At 39.7% G+C, this 27,225-nt stretch overlaps 1 protein-coding gene across 3 annotated transcripts in view; it reads left to right on the top strand.

Annotated features, from left to right (window-relative positions):
• LOC122997959 (guanine nucleotide-binding protein G(I)/G(S)/G(O) subunit gamma-2) overlaps window positions 1-26,887 on the top strand; it is a 28,075-nt gene extending 1,188 nt beyond the window's left edge. For 2 of the 3 annotated variants that reach the window (XM_044374382.1, XM_044374384.1), the window contains exons 3-6: window positions 6,150-6,263; window positions 17,769-17,844; window positions 24,022-24,152; window positions 25,900-26,887. In XM_044374382.1, the coding sequence (XP_044230317.1) occupies window positions 24,066-24,152; window positions 25,900-26,028 (216 nt within the window). In that variant the 5' untranslated portion in view covers window positions 6,150-6,263; window positions 17,769-17,844; window positions 24,022-24,065 and the 3' untranslated portion in view covers window positions 26,029-26,887. Of the gene's footprint in view, window positions 1-6,149; window positions 6,264-6,397; window positions 6,494-17,766; window positions 17,845-24,021; window positions 24,153-25,899 lie in introns of those variants that run through there. The other variant, XM_044374383.1, reaches the window with a different exon arrangement.
• Window positions 26,888-27,225: the final 338 nt, after the last annotated feature.

Genomic DNA, 27,225 nt, shown 5'->3' with positions numbered 1-27,225 from the left:
TATGAGCTGAGAGACAGGACACAGAAACAAGGTCACACAATTACATAGCCAATCAGTCAACAACACTGAGACTAAGATTGACAAAAGGGACATTCCAATTAATATAAAATAAATAACCAAATAGAAATAGAATAGCACAAATAGAAAATACTTCACTGGCAGATAAATTGGTTGTTGAGTGTCACGTGTTACAGTCTAGATAGTTCTCAGGGACTTGAGCCGATGTCTTATCATACATGCAGAGACCTCAGGGTCCTTTAATGAAAGAGATGTTATTCACCCACTTAGCATAATATTTTTCCATCTGGTTGATGAGTCTAAATGAGAGGTCTTCATGAGCTGCCAAAATACCCAGCTGAGAGAACCACACCCTGGCCGGTGTCAAGGCCGCAGCGCAGGTGGAGCTCACGCTGGAGGGATGTCTGGACCCAGTCCACCTGCGCTGCAGGGAGGGCTTTTAGGGGGAGAGGACTACCCAGAACAAACAGGCTTGGACAGAATGGGATGTCTGATTTAAGGATCAGTTTGATATTCTCATGTAGGGCTGACCAGAATGTTTACACAACCGGGCAGGACCACAACATATGGAGGAGTGTATCAACGATACCCCCAACACCTCCAGCAATTCAGGCTGTCCCTTAATTTCACCTGTAGGGGGACTAGTATACCCTGTTCGTTATTTTGAACTGCATTAATCTTGTTCTAAGTTTCTGTGATGTTTTCGTACATTTCTATAAGATGTTGTTCCATTCTGTGAATGAAAGATTGAGATCAGGCTGACTTCACATTAGAGCCCTTACTATTGCTTTAGACCCGTTTCTAAACTATGGTAACCGCTCTCTGCAGAGACGGAGGAACATGTCACCCCTGTGTTTTTAATAGTTTTTGGACAACAACAGAGGTCTACAGCACAGAGGAATGGGATATATTAGACTTTGGATACACACACAATACTTCTAAGTAGTAGAGTTCATTGTTGGTTTGGCTCTGCACATGAAATTTGTTGACAATAAGAAAAATATCTGTCTCTCCAGGATTTCACAGAGGATTTTTTGTGATTATTGTGGCTTATTGTGATTTTGCAGTGGCTTTTCTCAAAAATTGTGATACAGTTTGCAATATTTTATGTGCTCTTATTGGGGGAAAACTGAATTGGGGAAAAATTGCAAGCAAATTGCAGGAAAATAATGCAATTTTTTAAAAAAAACTAGTCTACTATCAATGAAGAATCATATTTAATCACCTCCTTTGATAGAAAGCATACTGCATGTCACAGAAACAGCTATATTTCAGTGCTAATTAATTTTCTGAACATGAGAGCCATGGGCTCAAAGTTATATAAAAAAGAAAATACTTTACTTGAGTTCCATTTATAAAGGCCATTTATAAGCCTTTTTAAAATAAACCAACATTAGTACCACATAAAATCTGTCAATAATGCCATTAAAGTAAATCCATTAACATAAAAATATAGTTTCATTTCCCCTCAAACTTTATGTTTGAGGTAGTTTATGTCCATCTTTGCTGTCTGAACAACACATCAACTTGTATTCTTCTCACTAACTGAATGCAAACCTCATTTGGGAACATTTGGGAATTGTTTTTCAGGGTCTACGGCATCATTCTTGTTGACAGGTGAGATTTGTCCATCTTCCACCTGAAACCTTGCTGAATACGGCGTAAGTTACCATGACACAAAACGTGACAATTGGGCCAAATCACCATATATATATTATATATATAATATATATATAATATATAGAGACTGCTACAGCCTGTTGCTGCAATACGTCAACATTGCTGCCATATTGGATCGGGCAAGATTGGCCTGTAAACAGATACAGGTAAATGGGGGAGCTCCCCCATTTACCTGTATCTGTTTACAGGCCAATCTTGCAAGCTCTCGAAAATACTGTGGAAATTTCTTGAATTTGTGTTAATTATTGCGATCACAAAATCACAATTCCCTGGAGGGACTGAAAGTATAGAAAGTCACCAGCCTTATCCTTTAACTGTCCTCTCTGTATTCACACTGTGGGTGCAGATTTTGTTGACAAAAAGACTAAAGTGGCTGCTTTTCTTCCAGGTTTTTGACCTTTAACTATCTTAAGAAAATCCTTAATCATAAAAACAGTCTTGAAGAAAAATTCCAGCTGCACCATCCAAGTGAGAAACACTGATCACAACAGTGAAACTAATGTACAATTTAAGAGCAAACATGGATGCTTTTCCTCAGCGAGCGCCACCTCCTTCCTCCAACACAGATAACATGTCTCTCTCTCTCTCTCTCTTTCTCTGTCTCTCTCTCTCTCTCTATCTCTCTCTATCCCCTCCGAGCTCCACAGCTGTACAGGAAATCAGTCATCCACCATCCACTGCTGTCGCCATGGCAACACAGAGGGGGAAATCCATTCTCTGTTTCTCTGTCACCTCCCCCTTCTCCATCTCCTTTCTTTTGTCTTGTTGGATTAGGTGTAGCTCAGTTCAGACCATTTTCACGCAACATTTTCCAATATAAACAGTTGAGGTTATCTTGTGGTGACCTTAATAATGTTTTCTAATGTTTGATTCATCAGCAGCGGACAATGTGATGGTTTAATTTTGTTTAATTTTCCATTGAGATCTTTTTTTATTTGTTATATTCTTCATTTTACAGTTTCTAACTGATACATCCATGCGTCTTATCTCCTCATCTATGACTGTGTGGGTGTGCGGGTGATCATTTGAGCCGATTGTTTGAGCGTATTAGGTGACAGTGTATCTCCAGTAGTGCTGACCTCTTGGTAAATCCCATGGGGCATTGGGGCAGGACAGGCGGAGCGTCTCGGCTCGACTCGGGCCAGCAGCTGCTGGAGGAGCCAGATGGTCGCAAATCAGAAATGAAATCCAGGCCCTTCCCCCGCTGCCTGCGTTCAGTCGTGATATCCCCACCCCACGTGCACACACACACACACACACACACACATACAGTACATACAAACACTGCTCGTACAGGAGTCAGGACCAATCGAGCATCCTTCATCCCCCTCTTCACCCAAAATGACACCGTCGCAAAATGATTTTGATTTCCATGTTTTAAGCTGAAGGTTTACACTGTGCTTTATGGGTTATTTAGCAATCTTTTTGGCTTATAAAACCCCCAAAAGGCATTCAATCTGAATCCAAGGCAGTTTTTTTGTTTTTCCTGAAAAGCTGTAATACATTTCAGTCCCATCCTGACACAAAACAGCATTATTTATCGCAGCAGAAAAGGCAATTTTATGGATACTGAAGTCACCACATCTGCCCGTGTCCTCTTAGACGTGGACTAACAGCACTTAATAAACCAGCCTATTAAGCAAAACAGCTGCAGTGACACCACAAGGGTTAGAGATGATCCCCAGAGCCGATAATAAAACATAGTAATCAGATTACAAATAAACAAATCTCTGGATTTATCTCATCTCCAGTGATGGAGGGAGGGAGGGGTCACCCTGTCACTGCTGATGCTCAACAAGGCCATAACACACTGTAGCCGAGGGCAATGATTCACAATCAGGAGTACTGGCGTTTCCAGTTTAACTAGTACATTTACAATAACCAGTAAGCTTCCCATCAACCTGAGTTACTTGTACACACCATGTGTTGCTGCTATTGAGAGTGTGTGAAAACTATAATGAGTACAGAAGTTAAAATAGAAAGTAATTGATTAACAGTTGCAGTTATAGCTAAAAGTAGCCTAATAAACAAACAGTTAAATATATTTGGGTAATGGATAAATGGTTGAAATAGTTAGGCAGGCTAATGGATATAACAGTCACAATGGTTAGCTAAAAAAAAATGGATAAACGATTAAAAATAATTGGTGGATTGGTTGAACCAAAGCAACCTTAACAATGATGATTATATTGTAAGAAAAATCAATCAATCAGTATGCATTTTTATATAATTAATAGTGTTAAATACCTCCAGTTTATATCCATTGGTAAGAATATATTTTGAACATGATGGATGGATGGTGGCTACTTGAAGATTGGGAACCATTGGCCTTTGGGACCCAGGAAAGGCTATCAAAGATCACTGTGGTTTCCTGGTGACAGAGGCTTCCTGTGTTCGCCTCCACAGGAACCATGACTCACTAATTCTCCATCTTCCTCCTTTTCTCTCTGTCCGTGTCTGTCTAGATGTGCACTGTTACTGTAAGTTCATGGAGAATAACATCTGCATGAATGGAGCTGAGGAAAATGTGATTCACAGAAAACGTGACGTTCAGACTGTGGAACGATGAGTAACGTTCGCCGATTTTTTACCTGCAGGCAAAACACACGAATGCATGAAAGCAGATGTACAGTTTGCTCATACAAACACAATCGCATAGATATGTGGATACATTTAAACATGTCAGAAATATACAAGACAGAATTCACAGACTAGGAAGCTCTCAGATTGTATTCAATCCTCATAATTTGTTATTCTAATCATAGGAAATGTAACCTGAAATGTAAAAAATACACATAATGACAGACAATCGTGCTAGTTGATGGCTGCATTTTTGGGGGGAATAACTAAATCCTGTTCAGGAATATATTGACACTATTCAAGTGAGTCATGCTCATGACTAGTCACATTTAACGTGTTGCTGTTGTGAAATTCCACCAAATTTTGCAGGATTGCTCAGAGTTTGTTGTGTTCTTGCGATCTAAATTTGGTAGCAATGGGACAATTTTTTCAAGGCTTGTGGCAATTTCTATAAAAAGGCAACCAATTACAGGAAAACATGTTTTTTTTTTTACAGCCTCCTGGAAAAATTTAACATACCAATTTTGGTAAATATTTTGTGAACTAAACACAAAGCAAAGCTCAGGCTAACGGGAATGTAAGTTTAGATCATAAACCCAAGTTTGGAGAAAGTGAAACGTTGACCTGCTGGTGGCGCTAGATGAAAAGTCAGGAGATCAACAAAATTAGTATAATTCATCCTGAGGGGGGGCCATGATTGTCTGTAGCAAGTTTCCTAACAATCTATCCAATAGTTTTTGAGATATTTCATTCGAAACCACAAATGTCAACCTCATGATGGCGCTATAGGTAAAGTCAGGGAGTCATCATAGATATTTCAATCTGGACCAAAGTGGTGGATAGACCAACAGACTGACATTACCATCCATAGAACCATGTCGCTAGCAGCTAAAGTCTTCCAAAAATGAAAAACAACAACAAAAAAGTAATTACACAAGATTTTACTGAAACCTGTTAAGTACTTTTTGCGATATCCTGCTTACAAAATACACATATGGGACCAAAAACATAATCTCCTCAGTGAATTTAACACCCGCTCTCGTGTACACACACAAGCTGCATGCATACGCTCGCACACTTCATCTTGTTGATCTCACCCTAATTGAGCGTATCCTGGACATGCAGAAAATCCTCCGCACATAAACACCCAGATGTGAAAGAGCAACGTGAGTCCACATACGGCACGCTTTTGGTTTGTTGTTGTGTTGTTTCCAGCTTTGATGTGTAGTTGCTGGGGTACTGTTTCTTTTTTTTTCTTTTTTTTTTAATCTTTGATGGTTTACTGTAACATACAAGTGGTCTAAAGATTAAAAGCCTCAACCTCAAAAGCAGGGACACATCTAGTGTGTGCAGTGAAGGATGTTGTTGTTGAGGGTTTTCTCATGCAAGACCTGAAGTCATAGAGCCCTAAAAACGTGAGTTAAAGAAGGAAGAAAATGAGCAGCTAAAACTATGAATGTATGAATATTCATCAAGATGGGGATCCAGCTAGTCTAGCTAGACTGTCAGCTGTCCTGGTATGTATTTGTTTACTGTAGGTGTTTAGACAGACAGTTGAGGCTTTTTCCTGTGGACCTCTGGGAGATGGAGGGAGTGTGTCTTGATAGCAGAAAAAGAGAAGACAGAAAGAGAGAGCAGGAGAAGGGTAGTTTCTTGCAGCCTGAGCATTTGGCTGAAGGGTGGAGACTCAGAATAGCAGTGAGGAGGGAGGCAGGGAGGATCTCAGCTGGAGCAGAGAGAGAGAGAGAGAGAGAGAGAGAGGGAGGGAGAGGCATACAGAGAGGGGAGTGTGTGTGGATGTACTCGCCTGCCTCGCTGACTGACTGACTGACTGTGTGTGTGTGTGTGTGTGTGTTTTGTGTGTGACAGAGAGAGAGAGAGAGATCAGGAGAGGGGAGAGCGCGTGGATACTACTCCACAGGACTGGATGTGTTTGCCGTCACAAGAGGGGAGCACGCACACGTAAAAACAAAAAAAAAAAAAAGGTAGGATTTGTTTTAATTTTTTGAAGCAGGTATGTTTCTTTTTTAGTTTCTGTGTTTGGTGGCATCTAGGTTAATCGCATTCAAAATAGGGTGTGTTCCAGAGGAGGAGGGTTTTTTTTTTTTTTTTTTTTTTTTCATATCCACGCTGTCGTTTTTTGATGCCGCTGGCTGGTTTACATCATGGAATCCCCTCCTCCCTCTAAAATCTCTAAAAACCTCCTTGCTCTGAGGTGAGTTGCTGCTTTATTTCCCCCCCCATCTCTCACCTCCTTTCATACATGTGTGAAAGGGGAGAATGGACTCCCTTCCTCTCTTCTCTCTTCTCCGCCACCACCTCCTCCTTCTTCTTCTTCTTCCCCCAAGGATCGGGCAGATCTTATAATGTGGAGCCAGAGGAATTAAGGGCATCTGTTTCGGGGGGGAGATATTTGCAAGAGCAGAGGGGATGAAAAAGAGACAGATGAAAAAAAAGGGGGGGGGGGGGTGGTGGGGGTCGGGGGGGTTGGGGGGGATGTGGCAGACAGAGGGGATGCAAAAGACAGAGGCGGCAGAAAACCAGAGAGGAATCCCACAAGACTCCCGTGAGGTTTTCCGGCCATTCGCAACCCTCTCACCCTCTATACCACGAGGAGAAAGCAGTCGACCACACACAAGCTCCGTGTAGTGGTTGTATCAAGCAGATGGCCGGGAGAGGAGGAGGAGATGGTGGTAGAGGTGGAGGAAGGGTGGGGGGGGGGGGGGGGGGGGGGGCGTTGATGTTTTTATGTTGCTTATAGACAGATACAGTCTCTGAGAGAAGCATGCATACGCAGGAAAACACACAGACGTGTTGTTTTTCCCACTCTCAGCTCGTTTCACGAAGGCATCGTCGCGCACAACTCGCATTAAATCATCCAGTCGTGTGTGTGTTTTGTTTTGCGTGTTACATCTCCAGGCCTGTTACAAACACACACAACAAGTCAGAATTACACAAGAGCTCCGGTCGAGGCGGCGCACAGCGTATCTCGGAAAGCGAGCCGCTTCAAGGCCACAGACCTTTCCACACACGTCAATGTTGAGACTAGAAGAGCAGTTCACAAAGTATTCAAAGATAAACAAGACACATTCAGAGCACAATGGAAAATGTTGTCTGTTACAGATGAGGGAGGAAGGGAGTGAGGAAGAGGAATTATGGAAGAGAATGAAGTAGAATAAGTAGCCATCCACACCTTATTGACCACTTTGACCTCTCCACTCCCTTCATGGCCTTCCACCAAAAAAATCCTTCCAAAACATCAGGAATTCTCCGAACCGAGGGCTGGGTTTCCTAAAAGCATCTTTCTGGCTGAAGTCATCTCTGTGTGAACCTGTTTGTTTGAACTCTTTTTTTAAAAATGACCCTGTTTCTCAGAGATGCAAAAGGCTTCAGAGGTGAAGATGGCATAAGGTCGGATAGATGTTGTTGCACTCGAGGCTCCGACCTTTGTACTTGCTGCACTTGTTTACCTCTAACGGTGTTGATTTTGAGTCTTAAGCTCATTCAACCGTACGCTTGTCTGTCTACAGAGAAAAGAAACCTCCATTGGTGCCTGTAGGACTTCTGTCCGACCAAGCCTTGTGTCAAGCGCCAAGTCATTCAGGGCAAGTCTTCAGTCTACCAAGTCAAAACTTGTGACTTGAATGCTTATTGGAGATTTGAATGTTGCTGTCAAATCTCAAGTATGACTTGACTTGTGACTTGGAAGCAACATTTGAATCTACCTTTTTTTGCGTTTTCAGGGGGTCAGTGCTCACAACTGTTAAATCCAAGTTAAGTTTCGGATGAATGCAAACTGCGCATGATACAATAATTTAATCATACAGTATTTTTGTAATTACTCTCACTGCCAGAAGAGGGAGACAAAAGTCCCGCACTCCAGCTTTACAGTAAGTCTGACTCAAGTCTCAAGTCTAGCAGACTTGTTTTTAAGTCCTTTGAGACAAGTACAAATCAAGTACCAAGTCTTGCCCAACCAATACTCAAGTCAAGTCAGGTCTATAGAGAGTCAAATCTAATACCTGTCGAGTCCAAGTCTCAAATGTTTTTTCTGTGACTTAGGTCTGACTCAATCCAGCTCTGAAGTCTATCAGAGCTGTCTTTGTACAAGTCAAGTCTGAAGTCTCACCCTACCAAGTCTCAAGTCAAGTCTTGAGTCCCTGACGGAAAAAGACTCAAGTCCAACTCTCAAGTCTACTGTTTTTAGGTCCTTTGGGGCACATCCAAGAAATATTAGTCTCAGGTCTTGTCCAACCAAGTCAGGTCAGGTAGACACTTTTATGATAAGCTGTTTTCATATATAAGCTCCAGACAGTGTGCAGTGAATTAGGTCCTGACATTGTTTAGACGAGGGGTGTTGCCTGGGTAGAGCGTGCAGGGGGCAGGACGTGATGCAAAAAACATGCTTCGGTTGTAATTTGGCGTTTTTAAGCTTTTCACCAGAAATAAAAAAGCTTTTATTTTATAAAAAATCACAGGAAGTCCTCTCTCCCATTAGCCGTAGCTTCACAGCAGAGCGTTCAGGCCAAGTTAAAACAATGCAGCTTAGCTGGCCTGCTATGTTTATCCAGCACCAGCCGCATGATAGCAACGTCATCAACATGTCCACTCGCTCGCTGTGAATTCTTTGGAAAATTACCTGCTGTATTCACACATGGACTCAATCGGACATTACACGCACTTTGTACTAGGGAGTTGGCAGGGTAAATTCCAGATAATGTCCAGAAAATTTCAGGGATGCAGTGCATGTGTAAAAGGGGCTTTCCAGTATGTCTGAGTCAAGTCTGAGTCTCAAGTCTACAGCTCTGAAGAATCAGCTTCATGCAAGTTTCCGACAGTTTGGATGAAATCTATGATAAGGATCCTCCCCAGATACACTTTCATTACTTCTCAAGTTAAGTTGAAAGAAGTCAGGGTTTGAAATGGTCCAAGCAGCACACTCACTCTCTCAGCAGAATCTAAACAAGCCCGGATGTTTGTAATATTGTTAACAGCCCAGGAGTCTGGCCTTGTTATTCTTGGCATGCTGATTGGTTCCAGAGGAAAAGTATGTTTATGCGTCCTCACTCAAGGCAAATGCAAAAACCCTACTGATTCCTCCAAGTTAAAACACAGAGAAAGAGAAGAGAGATTAACATACACAAAAGCTGTCATTTGTGTGACACACAGGGCAGGAAGTTAACCTTTCAAACTTGGCAACCACACCGGCGTCTTTCAAATATGATTTCCAGAGTGGAAAATAACCTCCACATGATGGCTGATTTCCTGCCAATGTGGCCGGTTGAATTTAAAACAACCTTCTCACTCACAACCAAAATTTCACCAGCATTATTTGGCGGAGGCTGGTGTTAATTTTCCACCCTGGTCACCCCCAAAACACATGTTTTTTTTTAATGTTTCTCCTGCTCTGTAGCCATTCCTGCGACAGCAGTGTCATGCATTCTTTCTACCCCACTTACTACAGCGCTGTTACATAACACACATATCAAAGGTTTTAAACGCAAGGCTTTAAATGTTTCAGGAAAAGAAAACCACTTGGTCACCGCTTTAATCTAACAAAGAAGAAACATGCCAGGCCCTGATCGTTTGATTTAATAAACATAATAGACCACATTTGCGCTCCCTGGAGCAATAAGCTTCCTCCCTGCTGCCTTCTTGACTCCCAGGGGATGCATCATTTCCTGGGCCACTGCCTCCTACCCTCCCCCCATCTGGGGCCTAGATTAACCCCCAACGCACACACACACACACACACATATATATATGCATACACACTCAGACCACAACCTCTAAGATGGCAGGATGGGCAGGGCATGCTAAGGGTGGCACAGATGTCCGGGCTAATCGAATGATCACAGGTGGTGGTGGTCTGACCGAGAGGCAGCAGCAGCAGCACGACGGAGGAGGAAGAGAGTTTGGGTTAAAGCACGATTTAATGGAGGCTGATATATCTAGAATGAAGCGCTTCATGTCAAATGTCAGATCTACTTTGGGAAAACAAAATGTTACCTGATGTTAGTAATTAAGAAATGCACATATGAGTGGGTGCTCTAAATTTGTAATATTACATCACTGTAAAAATGGGGAGGGGGGGGGGGGTTACAGTTCCTGAAAAACATTTTTTTTTCAAATCTGCATCTTACAATACACAAAGAAACACTATTATCTGCCAAAATTACAAAGATACTTATTTATTCACAGGAGAGATTTCTGTATTTGTGTTTTTTTTTTCTGTGTTCTTCTCACTGAATCGAAGTAGGTGGGGCTCTGTCGGGAAAAGCCTCGCCATTTAATTTTCACATCATTCATTCATCCTGACATCATGCTCGTGTTAAACCGTTTCTTAAAGGGAGGGCTGGTGCTCTTGCTTTGTTTAACCCCCATCAATCAATAACAAGTGATGTAACCTACCTTCAAACGTCATTTTCAGTCTGCATGGAAGCTGTGGTAGCAGTCACTTGGAGCAGTAAACCAATTAACCTCTTGTACTGATATAAGAGTTTTTGTAATATTTCTGTAAGTCGACTTGCAACGACATGTACAGCTTCATCGATTTCACCCACACTCGTCACCATTTGTCATGAATGTAGCTAGGTAGCTATCTAGCTATGTAGGAAGATAATTCTTAATTCTGTCTATTTAATTCTGATTGGACACAACACCTAACCTGACCTATTAAATAATAGGTATAAATCAGAGATGTCGGTGTTGAATGAGAGGCAACTGATGTCAATGTTCCAGTGACAAACAAGACAATTAATTGAAGACTTAACATCAAGTTCAGAACACCAACAATCAATCTGACTTTTAAAAGACATACAATAGATGCAGATATAGAAAAATAATTTAAAAGAGACAAAAGAACATGTGTTAATAATGCTAAAGAAGCTATTATTATTATTACTACTATACTGCGATAAAATAATCTTATTTGCGTTTCACTTTTCAAGACATTTCAAGACATTTTACAGCATAAAACAACATTAGCATGACACTGTCATTAGCTCTAGTTGTTAGGAGAGTAGTGGTAGTAGTACAACTATTGTATTATTAGATGTCACAGTAGTTAAAAGTGCAAATATGACACAAATTACTTTTCAGAGACTTAATTTCCAACATGATATTACTTAAGATCTAGTCTGTGGAATTGTTTGATTGGTGTTTTTCAGTGCTCTATATCTGTCATCTGTTTAATGTGTAACACAGTGCTGGTGGCTTCTGTGATGTGAGTCTAGAGGCCAGCTCCAGCTCCAGGTCTGCGTCTGTACTGTAGCGTTTACAGAAATAGTGATGGAGCAGGAGGCTCAGCTGTCCCGCTCAGCGTCATCTCCCCAGACGATCATGGCCTGACAGCTCTGCTCCCTCTGTGTCCCTCTCTTTCTCTTTGTGTTTATGTGCAGAGGGAGGCGGTGTCCTTTCTCCTATTCAAGGGCAGGGATCCGTGCTATATTACATTCAATAGTCAATATCCTCTTGATCGTGTTCATTAATAACTCCGGAGGTCAGTTTTATGTTACTTCTCCTTGCTGCGGTCGCTGTAAAAGCCACTCTGGAAGAAGATATTACCATCACATCTCGGCCTCTTTTATCTTCCTGATAAATTTTATTTCCGGCTTTTATTTATTTATTTTCTCATTCTGTGTATCCTCTCCTATCCATTTACAGCTCTGTAAATCTTTGTCTAGCTGAGTGTGCCCTTTACTGCCTCTGTTTCACGGTGACATCGCAGAGTGTACCTCATTGTCCTATGACACACTGGGGTATGGTACAGTCACTCGCTCAGTCACTGTTAGATGACTGAACTTTATGCATGTGTGTGAGCTTGATTGCATACTCATTGCACCGCTGCCGTTTTGACATTAAAGTCATAATTGAAAACAGGCGTTGTCTTCGGATTGATGCTCGTGCATTTCTGAAAATCCGCGGTGGGGTTTTGGATTAAGTTTTGTGTTTTATAGTCAAACACAGAAAAGAAATGACTCACTCAGCACAATAAATGAGCGTGTCAGCTTTTATCAAAACTGGAGTCAAGAGGTTGTTGTGTGATAAACAGAACTGCACCCCCTTTTTTCTCAAGCATGACATGTATCAGCCCTATTTAAAGGGTCAGTTCACCAGAGTTATAAGAAAGTATGCTGTATTTTCTCACTTACGTCTCATATTGTCTTCTCATGTATATAGTTTTTGAGTAACTCGGATGAACCAACTGTTCATTAGAACTGAGATAAAGTCAAGCCTCTCAGTTCAAAACACCTCCAATTACTGATTGTCAAGACACAAATTTCGTTAAACCCCTCCGCCGAACAGTGATTGTCCCGTCATAGTTTTGCAACTTTGATTGAAGCGATGTACACAGGGCTGATGTTAATATCTTTTTCACCCTTTCCAAAACCAAAAAAGCAAAAGTGAAAGGAAAGGATTAAATCGCGTGTTTTTTTTTTGCTCCAACGTAACTGCAATTGTTAGCATATCTGGCTAACTAGCATGCTACCTACAGTAGTAACCTTGGTTTAATTACTTCCAAGGCGAAGGAGTGTATCATTAGCAAACTACATTAGTGTGTGGGATCAAAGGTTATGTTAAAAAAGCCTTGTTCACAACTAGCATATCCACTGTGTCATATTTAAAGGGGACCTATTATGCTTTTCCTTATTTTCAGTCCTATAATATAACGTTACAATGTCAGATGTTAAAAGTGGCCAATGTGTCAAATAACGAGGTAAACATATGTAGAAGTAATCCCTGTGAGCAAAAAGCACTGGCTTCAGACTGCTCTGAACGCTCGGTTTCCAATATTTTTTTCTACTTTCAGCCCGAGCTGACATCGACTCGTGACGGATTTCCTTGTGTGGTCGTCTGCTCTGAGCACAGCATGTCAGTTCACTGCTCCGCTCCGCTAACATTATGGCATTTTCTTGTTTCGGGGATAGTCTAGCACTTTTTGCTATATAAAAGTGCAAGGTAAAATAAGTAGTTTACCTGTTGGAGGTGTGCTGGTTGTCTGCAGCTCTTCATCAAACATCATCATCACTGTGGCTGTTTCTGCTTGTACTATTCCTCCCTGCATTATTTCTAACTGATCCGCTGAACAAAGAGCTCCAAATATCTCCATATTTCTTTCGACTGTTTCTTAGCATCACTAACAAAGCTCCGCTAACACGGTGAGGAACATGTTTCACTTCCTGAAATTTCTTCACAATAAAAGTATCCTGTTATTTAGTCATTTTAAAGCTATTAATTTGAAGCAGTAAAGCAGGAAATGTTGGGTTTGCATCGGCAGTAACTTAACACAACTCTGACATGGCTGCCCCTCGGCAGGCTTCCAGACAGCTGGCCAATCAGAACAGAGTGGGCTCATCGGGAGGGGGGCCTTAAAGAGACAGGAGACTGCTTGGTAGACACAGAGGCTGAACTAAGGGGCTGCATAAGATAAATAAGGAGTTTTTTGAACTGTGAATCATGCAAAGCTACTCTAGTGGAGTCCAAAATAAAAATATAGAGCTGGAAATTAGCCTAATAGGTCCCCTTCAGCCACTGTGTGGAAGCGGCCCTGGATGCTATCAGAATTTAGGGTAACGTTAGCGGCTCTGTCCTGCTTTCTATCTGATTTACACTCCAGCAACCTCAGCCTATTTTACCCAATATAGTGTCATCTTTAGTCCTCATCATAAAAGCCTTTTATTGTGTAGTGTGAAACATAATGTTAGAAAATATGAACAAGTAATCTAAGCAGTCAAACAGGATCGTGTTACAATGAAATAAGAGTCTAATCTTACATTTTCCCTCATACATACAGAACTAACTAGCTCTACACTGCAATACAAGAACAATGCTGGTTCTTTATTTACATATCTTCCATCAGGAGTGAGAGTGAGATGCTGACTTTTTGTTGGACATGCAGCTAGAATGATATCATGTATGTAGCCGTCACATGTAAGAGTCCTTTTACAAGATCCTCGTTTTAAGACAAGTCAGCTGGAAACATTACAAAGTCAGTTTTCAACCAACTCATGGAGCTAGCTAGCTACAGCTGATAAAATATTAATTTCCGTCATTTCTACTGTCACAGGTTAGAAATGAGAAGCCTGTTTTTGTCTACCTCATTCTGAAATCAAGGACTCATTGTTTCAAAAATTACGAAGAATACGGAAGAATACGGAAGAAACGGTCAGTTGTTTGCATACTATACGTTCTCATATACAGGAGGAGGTTTATGCTGACCTCAAAACTTATCCACGGTTATCTCTGAGCAGGGGTCCCAACCTGCCTCCCTGCCCTCCCTGCAGTCCCTCACAGGTTAATCACTGGCTCTCCAGGGTCCAGATGGCTGAGCCAGGGACAGATTTTTAATTACCACGCTCTGATTTCACACCCTAGGCATCGCAGAGGACAGGAACACTCCCTGCCTCGTTGCCTTAATTTCTCTCTTTGGATGGTGTAAAAAAAAAGGCAGGATAATAAGGTGTGCACTACAGAAAGAGAAAGTAGGATAAAGGGAGAGGGAGAACAAAGCAGAGAGTCAGCATGTGTGGGAGTACGTGAGAGATCGTCACTCTCGACAGGCCAGGAATTATATTTTCCTCACCAGGATGTTTCCTGCAGCGCTAAATCACCCTTTAAGGCAGTGACACCCAGAGTCGAGCAGCAGCTATAATCACATCTGTGGAGGGCCTCATCACAAACACAGACCCCCTGAAAACCCGGAGGAAGGGGTTCAAAACAGCTTCAAATGGCAGGGGAAGGATGGCAGAGAGGGTCAGATTGATTGGGTGGTGTTAGCAGCAGGACGGAGCGTGCTGGGGGTGTTTCAGTCCCATCACTGAACACCTGTCTGCCACACAGGGAGGAACAGGAAGCAGAAGGCTGGAACACAGGAGAGAATTGGATCACTGGTCACGTCCAATAATGCATCTTTCTGTCTTTTTTCTCCTCAGCAGAGTTCACTTCGAGATGCTTTACTGGCATAAAAGTAGAGAACAATATCGCCAAAGCATTAAAATAAAAATAAAAAATGCTGGCACTCTCTGTTTTAACTATCTCTGTCTCTCATCCCCTGATCTTGCTGCTGCTCTGCAACATAAATATGATGACACAAACAGTCCCCATGAAAATCAAATTCAGCAACCATGTTTTTATTTTTTAAGAACAGTCGGCCTTCTTGCCCTTTTTTTTGCAGAAGCAGCATACAGTGAACTGATGTAAGAATAAAAAACGTGAAACACAGAAGGAGAGATGTAAGAGTGCAGTCAGGACTTAGATTGGACTGACTGGTGCCATTAAAGTTTATAATTTTACAAAAATCACAAGTTTGAAAGCTTTTTAAAAGCAACAGATTTTCATATAGAGCAAAAATTAATGGAAACTACGGCTGCAACAAATGATTATTTTCATTATCAATCTGCAGATTATTTTCCAGATTAATCGTTTGGTCTATGAAATGTCAGATAATAGACATTTGAAGAGTCAAAGATGATGTCTTAAAATTGATTTTTTTTTTGACCAACAGTCCAAAACCCAAAGATATTCAGTTTAATATCATGTATGACAAAGAAAAGCATTAATTCATCATATTTCAGAAGTTGAAAACAACAATTTTATGGCATTTTATGCTTAAAAATGGCTAAAACAATTAACCAATTATCAAAATACAATCAAAATTCTAAAAAAACGTACATGTTTGAAATATTAATTGTTTAATAAATAAATAATAAATGATATGTGATTAGTAAATGGGCCAAAATATGCAAAGATATATGTCAACTGTGTCCAAACAGCAGCTCACAACAACAGTCAACTGTATAGTTTTCCAGGGAAACTCCCACATATGAATGTGAGTCTGATGAGTGACGAGCCGGATGTCTCGTGCTCCGAGCAAATAAAAACCTGTTGTGTACTAGTCACAAGTTACAGGTCATGTGACACTGACTGTTTGTCATCCGGGAAGGTAATGTCAATAATGGTGACAACTGGGACATGCTGTGTTTTTCACACTTGCTGTGTGTAAATACAGTATGTTTTTACTCACATGTAAAAGAAATATGGGAGTTACTTGCAAAACTTTATATACAGTTAGCTAGTTTAGCCCAGTGGTTCCCAACCTAGGGGTCAGACCCCTTCGAAGGGTCACCAGGTAAATCTGAGGGTTGTGAGATGATTAATGGGAGAGAAAACAGGAAAAAACAAAGTTCTGATACACAAATCTGTTTTCAGTTTGCTGAAATTTAGTGTAAAGTAGCGTGAAAATACTTAAGTAAAGTACAAGTACCTCAAATTTGAACTGAAGTACAGTATAGTAAATGTTACTCTCCAGCACTGCTCAGGGATTTGAGTTTATAAAAATAGATTACATTTGTCTTGTGAAAACCCAAAGGACAATCCTGCTACATACTGAAGTACTTCAGCTTATAGTTTAAGAATCGCTGCAGTAATGATAACATTACACATCTTGCATAACAGTGTAACAGTGTAGATTAATGGCTCCAGTGAATCAGGAGTGGTGACAATGCACTACAGTAAGACGGCCCACTCGTCCTTTTTGTTTGTTTTAAAGTCTAAGCATTTTCAGCGTCACTGGATGTGTCCGGCTCAGAGTTTTGGCTGATGTTGGCGAGGTTTTCGTTAATGGATGCCTCAGTGTAAGGACGCTTTAACGTTCTGTGCTGCCATGATTTACGATGGGTGGAATTCCCTTCCTCTGCAGATCTCCTCATGCAGGGTAATTGGCCCATTTATCAGAAGCAGCAGAAAAACGGAGCTGCAGAGTCACAGATGCATTAAGAATGAATCTGTTGGAGCAGAGAAACGGAGAACGAGGGGCAGATAGAGGAGGAAGAGGAGTAGGGGTGAATGGGTCAGAGCCAACAGAAGATCAACTTAAAGGAAAAGTTCAGTAAATACACTTATTATATTTCTTGCTAAGAGTGAGATGAGAAGATTGATACCACTCTCATGTCTGTAAGCTCAATATGAAGCTATAGCCAGCAGCTGCTTAGCTTAGCTTAGCATAATGACTGGAAACAGAGGGAAACAGCTAGCCTGGCTCTATCCAAAGGTAACAAAATCCATCCACAAGCACCTCTAAAGCTCACTGATTAACATGTTATATCTAGTTTGTTTACAAAAACCAAAGTGTAAAAGACAAGTTGCAGTGTAACCGGGGGTCATATGTGGGATTGTTTCTTGGCTGGGAAAGGTGACTTCCTGAAACCACCACTCCCAGCCAAGAGAAGTTTTCTCTAAAAATTATTTTATTCATCAGCGAAAAGTCCTTAAAGCTCGACTGAAGTTTTGTTTTGTTGCGTTTCTCCATCAAGTCAAGCCGAGTGAAGTTTGTGAGAGCGAGCTGTGACATTTGGACACACAGAGGCTACACAAGCCTGAGTGTAATTTATCAGGAATGCAGGAATGAATGCGAGCAGAGTGTCTTCCTGATCTGAACGCTCCAGTCTATGATTCTCACTCTCTGTATCTGTTTCTCTGTATTTGCACAGAGCCGGGGCGAACACAAACTGCTGACTGAACTTCAGGCAGACACCGGGCCAGAGTGCGGGGGAGTAAGCAGACAAGGTAAGTCAAGACAAGAGGAGGAGGCAACATAACACATTCAGTTTCATAATATTACAGCATAAGTGCACAATGATGCTCGGAAACTGGTGCAAACTATGCAACAGCAAAAAGATGGTGAAGCCTTTTTTTTTTTTTTTTATGACAAGAGTTGTCAACAGCTGGCACAGTTAATGCCCGTGTCCATCTGAATGCATTATTTAACAGCGCCCGTTGGGATGTCACAGTTATCAGTGTGTTGACACCATGTGCAACACCTCAGGATGTTATTCTGGGCAGCCGACTGATAGGAAGGAAGGACAAGAGCTTTCATGATGATATAAATGAGCAGAATATAGTAGCAGCAGTGAAAGTTTATCTTAAAACAGAACTCAGAAAAGCATCTCTCAAAGCTAAAAAAAACAGATAGACAACAACCTAATCTATTTATTGTTCCTGTTAGCGGTTTTTAAGGTACTGGCTATTCCTCCTGGAGTCAACACATACATGGGCATCTGCTACATGCCACCATCTCCTCACCCATCCCTCTCCAGATAGGAAAATGTCAGGGTGGCATTTTCACACGCACCACTGACAATAAGCAGGAAAATGACTTTGTAGACACAGTGACGGCTCTGCTAAATATCTTATAACGTCTTTTATGTGCTGCTTTTTTTTTTTTTTACACATTTTGCACAGAAAAGTTCACTTTTTGTTTTGCAAATATAAGTGAACTGAAACACAAAAGTGATTTTAGGTGTTTTGGGATTTTTTGGCATTTTAAGCCACACTAGCAGAGCGGCTCTTTTTAATTGGAAAAGCAGTGTCAGTAAATTAGCATGCTAACACGCCAAACAAAGATGGTGGAGATAGTAAACATTATACCTGCTAAACATCATTGTGTGAGCATATCGATTAGCATTTAGCTCACAGAGTTGCTAGCATGCCTGTGGCCTCTAAGATTTATTTGACTTTAAACCGGCTCTAATCAATATTTTTTACAATAACATATAAAATGGCAATGTGTAATGTCATGTGTCGCTTGAAGTGATGAACCTACAGAGAATTATCAGTGACTCTGCAGCTCCTCTCAGCTTTACAGAGCTTTATAGCGAGTTTCAGCTCTTTGTTTAGCTGTTTTGGTTCATTCTCACGGCTCTCATAGTGTTGTTTTCGGCTACAGCTGAGAAAAAGCTCTAAAAATGTTAGCATTTAGCATTTAGCAGCTAAAGAGATATTTCCCTCAGGAGTCGGTAGAGAGCAAAACAGAGCTAAAAGGAGAGTAAATGTTCAACTTCCATTCATCAGGCGGACAGAAACATGACCCCAAATGAATGATAATGTTGCTCCATAACTGCTGGATGCGTAAATAAGCAACTGTTTGCTAAAAAGTTTAACATATCAACTTAAAAAGTGATAATATGTCAGTTTTGTGCTCACAACTTGTTTCCACTGCCCCCAAGTGGCCAAAAAAAATCATTTAATGCAGGTTTAAGCTGTGTGCAGGAATTAAGTGTCTCTTGATCACAAGTCTTTCATTTCAATGGAGTTTAGCTGCATCCAACAAATTGTTTTGTGTTCTGGTCAAACTCTCCAATGACAGGAGACATAACCAAATCTGAATTGGTTGTTTCTTTCCTTTGTCTGCCAGCTGACATTATAAAATCAACGTCTCTCCTTGTCTGTTTCACACAAACTAGGCTATTGTACCACAGCGTCTGAATATTTTCTGGTAAAGAACAAAGACCTACTTTTCTGTAGACACCCCAGACACCTTTAAAGAGTGACATCTATCCCTATCAATAGTCTGGTGATATACTGGCCTGTTTTGGCGTCTCCCCTGAGAGTTGAAACAATATTATGGCCTCAATACGAAACACGGCAAAGACTAATTTTCATTTGAAGTTGTCATTCATGCCCTTGTAGTAAATCTCTGCCCTATTTTTTTATTTTGGTTAGTGAGATTGAACATAATTCTCTCTTACAGTCTCTTATAAAGACATGATTCAGTTTTAAACCTGAAATATAATACTAAATGCTCTGTCTGTGACTGCAGGATATTGCATGAAAGTTGGCATATGGCTTCCACAGAAGGGCACCAGATTAGAGTATTTTAGCCTCCCAAGCATATCAATACACTGAGCCCACAAGTCTGTTGGGAGGAAGTAATCCAAAAATCCCTCCAGTTGGTGTAAACAAGCTCTGGAGTCTTGCAGAGGTGCTGTTACTTCGTATTTCTTATTACCTCTGAAATAAATCACAAAACCATAATGAAATGATCAGTATTTTCCAGTCAAATTATGTCAAATTTCATTTTTACAAAGAAGAAGAATCCAAAATGTTGACGTCTTGAAAAACTGACGCTAATAACAACACAATACTGTGTTATTGAAACTGTTTTTTGCGTCCCACCCTGGTTTAAGTCTAAACACTACGACCCTATAAGGTGATTCACTCCTCAAGAGTGAGAACAACCAGGATCCCTCAGCTGCACTGACTGTAAAACATGTTTATGTTACGCTGTTAATACTGCGCAGTCTGCTGCAAGTTGAGCTCGTAAATCCTCTTCAGATTGCCGTTTGGTTTGGAGGTTCGAAATTTTCCAGCTCGGTTCAGAGGAAATGTTTCAGTCCTAAAAAAATGTGGAAATTTGGTAGATCTTCACTTAAACTTGGATTTTAAAACAGTTTCCAGTGACTCTTCAAAGTGACAGAGAATAAAATCCAAGTCCCATATTAATTCCCATGTAGACAGCTCATATTCCTTTAGTGCTCTGAGTATTAGATCAGTGAATCAGTCAATCAAATTTTATTTGTATTGCACCTTTCATACAGGTTAGTGCAGTTCACAGTGCTTCACAGATGACTAAAAAGCCGATAATAAGACAGAACAAACGTAAACAGTAAAACAATGAACACAAGAAATAATGAAAATGTAATAAAAAGCAATAAAATAGATTAAAATAATAATAGAAGAAAGTAAAAACTAGACAAAATAGATTAAAAAAGTAATGACAAATAGAATCGATAAGGGAAAAAAATATTTGAAACACAAATACAATAAAATAAATGATCAAATAAAACAGATAATGTCCATAAAACATTCTAATCAAAAACAGGTTAAAGAGGCTAAAAGCTCTCTTACTGTAAATCTGCTTTATTTATTTTAGTGCAACGATGCTAAAGCGATTAATTAGTCGTTTAATCAATTAGTCACTTAACAGTAAACATTTTTAACAGCAGTTTTTGGTGACTGTTTAATATTTTAAGTCATTCATCAAACAAAAATTTGACAATTTCCTGCTTTTGTAGCCTTAATAGTGATGTAAAGGTAATATTTTGGGGGTTTAGACTGGTGGTTAGACAAAATAAATAATTTGTAAATGTCTCCTTTGGGGTCTGAGAACATGTGATTTTTCATTATTTTCTGATATTTTATAGATTAAACCGTTAACTAATTAATCAAGAATGTCAAATGGCTAATTGATCATGAAAGTAATTATCATTTGCAGCCCTAAAGTGCAAACACATCACTGTCCAAATATTAATCACATTAAATCGACTGCAGTACGTTATTGACCTCAGGTGGCTTTTGTAGTGTTGAAGGAAATATTAAAACTTGCATCACTGCATCTGGAAACTACTATAAAGCTGCCACTAAAGAAAACAGAAGAGGAAAAAAGTAAATAAAACAAGGAATATATCACTTTTTGTCAGGTTTGGCTGATACATTTGTTTACGACCCCTCAGCACAGGAACTGTAACTGCTGAGGTTTTAATTGATGAAGCTCATGCGGGATTCGGGGCCCAGCGAGCAGGTGTGCCACCGTGGAGCATCAATATTCAAGCTCAGCTCCAGCACCTCGCTGAGATCAGTCTTAACCTCACACTGCGTCATACCACAGCGCATACAGACGGACGACGGAGGGGGGGCGCAGGGAGGATTGATCACACAGCAAGGATGACGCTGTTTCAGAGCGCCCGCAGCTTGTTCCATTTAATCAAAGAGGTTTTTAAAAGACAGAGGAGCATCTGAGGACAGGAAACCAAAACTGTCCAAATTATACCCTCTTATATTAAAAATCTGAAGTGGAAACTACAGACCAATGTTTAAAGTGTGCTGTTCTGGCAGTTAGAATACAAAAAAAGTGGTTTATTTTAGCATTTTGTGCAAACAATCAATAGATCAAGATGTCAGTTAAACTGTTGCTGTTCATAATAATTCGTAGCAGGGTTTGAGTTTATCTTCACACTGGGACAAAAGTAATAAAAGTATACTCAAAGATGTCAGTATCCATAAAAAAAATATGTGATTGTTATTTTAGTTTGATGCAAGAAAATTAAAACAAATTGCAGATGGCGTTTGGACAGTTCAGGGAAGAACTACTGAACATTTTGATTAACTTTACAAAATCTTACATCAACATCATCCTGACATCCTGTATCATTTCCTGTTAGTACAAAATGGCAAATTACATTAATTTCTTGTATACCGATTGCAAAAACAGTAAACAATGAAGATTATAGTGTATACTATATATCATAATAGTATAGAGTGTGAATTTGTGGCACAGCTTGTGACGTCCGAGCACTACTGACGATTATAAATGTGGAAATTCAATAATTAATCCTTATATAATTATTAATTATTTATTTTCATATTAAGATGTTTTTTCTTAATCTGTCTCACAATGATCCACAATTTATTTGATTTCTTCCAGCTGTTAATAATTTTGTCCAGTGTTGTTTGGAGTTTAGTTCAGCATTGAGACTCAGGTTAACGTTTTTGTCCGTCTGCTAACTGAGACGCGGCTTTCACTTTCACTTTAATGATTTGGATCTTTAGAATAAACTGAGACATCAAATAACGGTTGGTTTAATGCTGATGGCTGATGAAAATTTTATGTTAGCCAAACCACGGCTCAACATGGAGTTACATTTCAAAAAATATTTAGAAAAAATTGTGAAAATACCCAGAGTTTATTTTTCATTTTGTTTTATAGATACACTGTAAAACTTTACTGATGAGCTTACAAGTACTGCAAAGTGTGTATCACTCACACGGACACCTTGTCTTTAACTTTAATGTTAATTATTTTATTGTTTTTTATTTTTTATTGTCATGTTACTATTCTATTTACCTGTAAGGTGTATTTCCTTGTTGTAAACTGAGACTTGTGTGATTTTACACTTTAAATAGACTTACGTATCTTCAGCTTACAATGAAAGCCTTTACATGTTAGCTACGGACCATGTAAATATTAAATAGCAAAACACACTGAGCTATGTGTAGATTTTAAAGTCGAAATTAAATGAAAAATGCCTTTTGAACCCTTTTAGATCACATTCCCGGTCATATTGTGCACTTATTTCACAATATAGGCCAAAAAAATACAAAAAAACAATTTCTTTGTATTCTTATATCAAAATCCAATCATGTTTTCTTCTTCCTGTAAAACAAAATATGACGTGTGCTTATGTTTTTTCAACGTTCAAATCAAATTCCTCAGAACATTATGTCCCGTCTGTCTGTCCTGTTTCACTCAGAAATACATCACGATACGGAAATTACTCTCGAAATGTCGTTTCATCTGAACTTTAATAAAGATTACCAGACATTCATTATAATAATAAACATATAAATAAAACTTTATTGAACATCTGCAGCCTTAGAGGTGAGATGTCTTTGTGTCAGGGACAAACTACATCAATTTATTGATTTATCGTCCTTCACTCAAGGGGGGGGGGGGGGGGGGGGGTGTGGACTCGGTGGCCTTGTGTGACACTGTGACGGAAAAGTGTCGATAATTATGAGGAATAAAGAAAACCACAACTATCCGTGCAGAATTAGAGTTTTTATTTCAGAAACCAGTAATATTACTTATCCGTTTATCTATTTTAAATATAGTGCTGGACAAAGCAGTGCCCCCTCGCTCTCCACCCACCTTCTCCCCCTCCCCCTCACTGTCATGGGCTGCCTAGCAACTGACACCATAAATAATATGCCTGTGTGTGTGTGTGTGTGTGTGTGTGTGTGTGTGTGTGTGTGTGTGTGTGTGTGTGTTCACAGGCATGTGATAATAAACAGGGTATCTGTTACTAGCACTCCTCTTTGCATGCCTACTATATCATAGTGCTCGTCTTCATCGGCGGCTCTCAGTGGGTGAGCTACAATGTTTGAATCTTTTTCGCCTCCACACAGACAAAGCACACGAGACCTGACTGACTGACTGACTGACAGCGCCCATGGCGAGCAATAACACGGCCAGCATCGCACAAGCCAGGAAGCTGGTGGAGCAGCTGAAGATGGAGGCCAACATCGACAGGATAAAGGTGAATTCACTTTGAGGCTCCTGCTTTGAGTTTATTAACTATAAATTATATTAATTTTACAAAAAGTCTGACCATCGCTGAAGTTTTAAGATCAATTTCACACCCCTTCATGAAGCCGTTGAGTTTAGTAAAATCAACCTGCATAGACTTGAAACTGGACCTCGAACACACAGTTAACATTTTGTCTCCTTGTATTTTATGTTTTTGTCAGAAATATATTATTATTGGGTCATAATGTCATTGGAAACAGACTTAGTTTTGAAAACATGCATCTTGTTGCAGGAAGCTCTTACAGGTTTAGACCTTTTCACAACATATATTTTAATGTCGACGATTAATTAATAACATAAATAACAACTATATTAGATGTAGGTGTGTCCATTGCAAGGCTCTGGTATTGTGTGTTCTCATTCACTGAAATGGCTAATGATTAGAAATGGGAGAATGTAAGATTTTATCTTATATTGAGATAAAAACACTCAAGATAATTTAATTGTGGTGAATTTCCATTATCGGGATAATCATGATTTCCATTGACTTCCTGAGTCATCCAGTCATTCATCACCATTACTGAAGACTCACAATGTGAATGCTTGGATATCAGGTTGATAGTAGATTATTTTTATTAATGGATTTTAGATTATAGAATAGTATGTTTTTTTTGTTTCTTGTTGTCAGAAATTAAACATCACAGTAAAGATCATGTGAATCTGCTTGGTTTAGCTGTTCTGCAATTATTTTCAAATGCCTATATATTTATTTTTTTTAACTGTACAAAGGTTAAAAATCCACCTACAAGCACCGCTAAAGCTCATTAATTAACACATTATATCTTGTTTGTTTAATTCATACAAAAATTGTGTAAAAAAAAAGTGTACAGATAAAACCAACCAATGCATAATTAATTAATTATTTAGTTTTTTAATTAATTAATTAGTGAGCTTTAGAGGAGCTGGTTGGTGGATTTTGTTACCTTTGGACAGATCCAGGCTAGCTGCTTCCCTATGTTTCCAGTGTTTGTGCTAAGCTAAGCTAACTGGCTGTTGGCCCTGAGAGTGGTATTAGTGCTACTAGTAATCATTGTTTTGCCTTTGACTTAAAGCTAGAAGGATTTGACTCATCTTTAAAGGGGACACATCATGCTTTTTCTGGTTTTCTGTTATTTTTATACTGTGATGATGTCAGATGTCTGTGTTAAACATGGTCAAAGTTCAAAACTTGAGGTTAACATATGTAGAAATGCTCCCTGTGAGTCAAAAGTCAGGGCTTCAGCCTGCTCTCAATGCATCATTTGCGCATCGCACATGCTAATAAACGGTTGCTAAGGTTGTTGCTAAGGATTTTCCATGTGTTGTTTTACATTTTCCACTCATATTTTTGTATTGGAAATATCAGCTTGAACAGTGTGAAGTGAAATCTTACTATTATAGTTTGTTTCATGGTTTGATGACGTAGCCTCCGAATCCAGCAGAAATCTCCCGTGCAGCAGCTTCCAAGAACTGACCAATCAGAACAGAGCGGGCTCATCAGAGGGGGTCCTTAAAGAGACAGGAACTAAAACATCCTGTTTCAGAGAAATAGGAGTTTTTTGAAGTGTAAATCAAGCAAAGATATTCCAGTAGAGCCCCAGAATAAAGATGTAGACCTGTAAATGTACAGGATACCTCCCCTTTAATTGAATCAAAAACTTATACTGATATACAGAGTTTATACTGATACGTGTATGTGTGTGTCTGTGTGATTCCAGGTGTCAAAAGCAGCAGCAGACTTAATGTCGTACTGCGAAGCCCATGCCAAAGAGGACCCCCTGTTATCGCCGGTGCCAGCGTCAGAGAACCCGTTCAGGGAGAAGAAGTTCTTCTGTGCCATCCTGTAAACGCGGCGTGGCCCTTCAGCAGTCTGCTCAGTGTGGGACTTTGAACGCGGACGTTCAAAAATACGTAGAAATCTTCTAGTAGGAGGGCACGGCGATTATTGCCCCTCCCCCCTTTTCTCGAATGGCACCTTAAGAGTGCAAAAAATTAAAACCACAGAGTTAACGTGTAACCATTTAAGGGGTTGTGATTGCTTTTTGAAGGGGTGTGCAGCATGTTGAAGGGGTCTGTGCTTTTAGATAACACAAAAAGGATGATGATGATGATGATGATGATGATATGGAGTGTGATGATAACCCAGAGACGTGTCGGGCAACCAGTCAACCTACCAAGTCTTCAGGTTGTGATGTGTACAAAACAAACAAACAAACAAAAAAAAAATAGATAAAATGAGAATAAAAAATATTTTGTGGTTCTTTTTTGAACTTCCAGATGTTCTGTTAAATGGTTTGTGAGGTGGGTCGAGCTCTGTAGGACAGCAAACAAAAATACGCCTACCACTAGACGCCACCTGATTATCGGAATGTTTTTTTTAAGTTGTGGTTTATTTTATGTTCATTTCAATTGTACCTATCACCTAGATATCTTTCTATAACTGTATGTGATTACTGAAACAGCTCTGTTCATTTTTTTTTTTTTTTTTACAGGTTAGTGAAAGCTTTTTTAAATGGGATGTTTGAAACATTCGATTCTGTGATTCTCTTTACAAATACCTTTCTGAAAAAAAAAAAATCAAGTCTCTGTGTATCAACATCTATCTGGCAAATGTGATACAGTTTGTCTCCTTCCGATACGAACCCTCTTTCTACTATTTGTATAAAATGACTAGCAAGTAAACTGTGCTGTGCTGTGAGATCTGAATGTTTGTGTTTGTATCATTAATTATTGCATGAAATGGACAAACAGTTCTTCTCTATTACCTTTCATGTGGAGATTGTATGAAACGGGAGCAACTTCCATCTGGAAAATGCCCAAAAAATATTAAAATAATAATGATTCAATACGGACTCAACAAGGACATCTGTCAAATACAAATAATACTTTATAATATGCATTTCTGCTGCAGTGGCACTTTCAGATTGGTTCAGATATTTCCTATGTTTATATTTACTTTAATTTACTTAAATTTGGAAAAAAATAAACCCAAAATGTATGATAGTATCACATAAATATTCTATATCTTGCATGTTCCAACACAG

The sequence above is a fragment of the Thunnus albacares genome, chromosome 15 (genome assembly GCF_914725855.1).
Source record: "Thunnus albacares chromosome 15, fThuAlb1.1, whole genome shotgun sequence".
Taxonomy (NCBI): domain Eukaryota; kingdom Metazoa; phylum Chordata; class Actinopteri; order Scombriformes; family Scombridae; genus Thunnus; species Thunnus albacares.
This window is presented reverse-complemented; position numbering and strand designations above follow the sequence as displayed.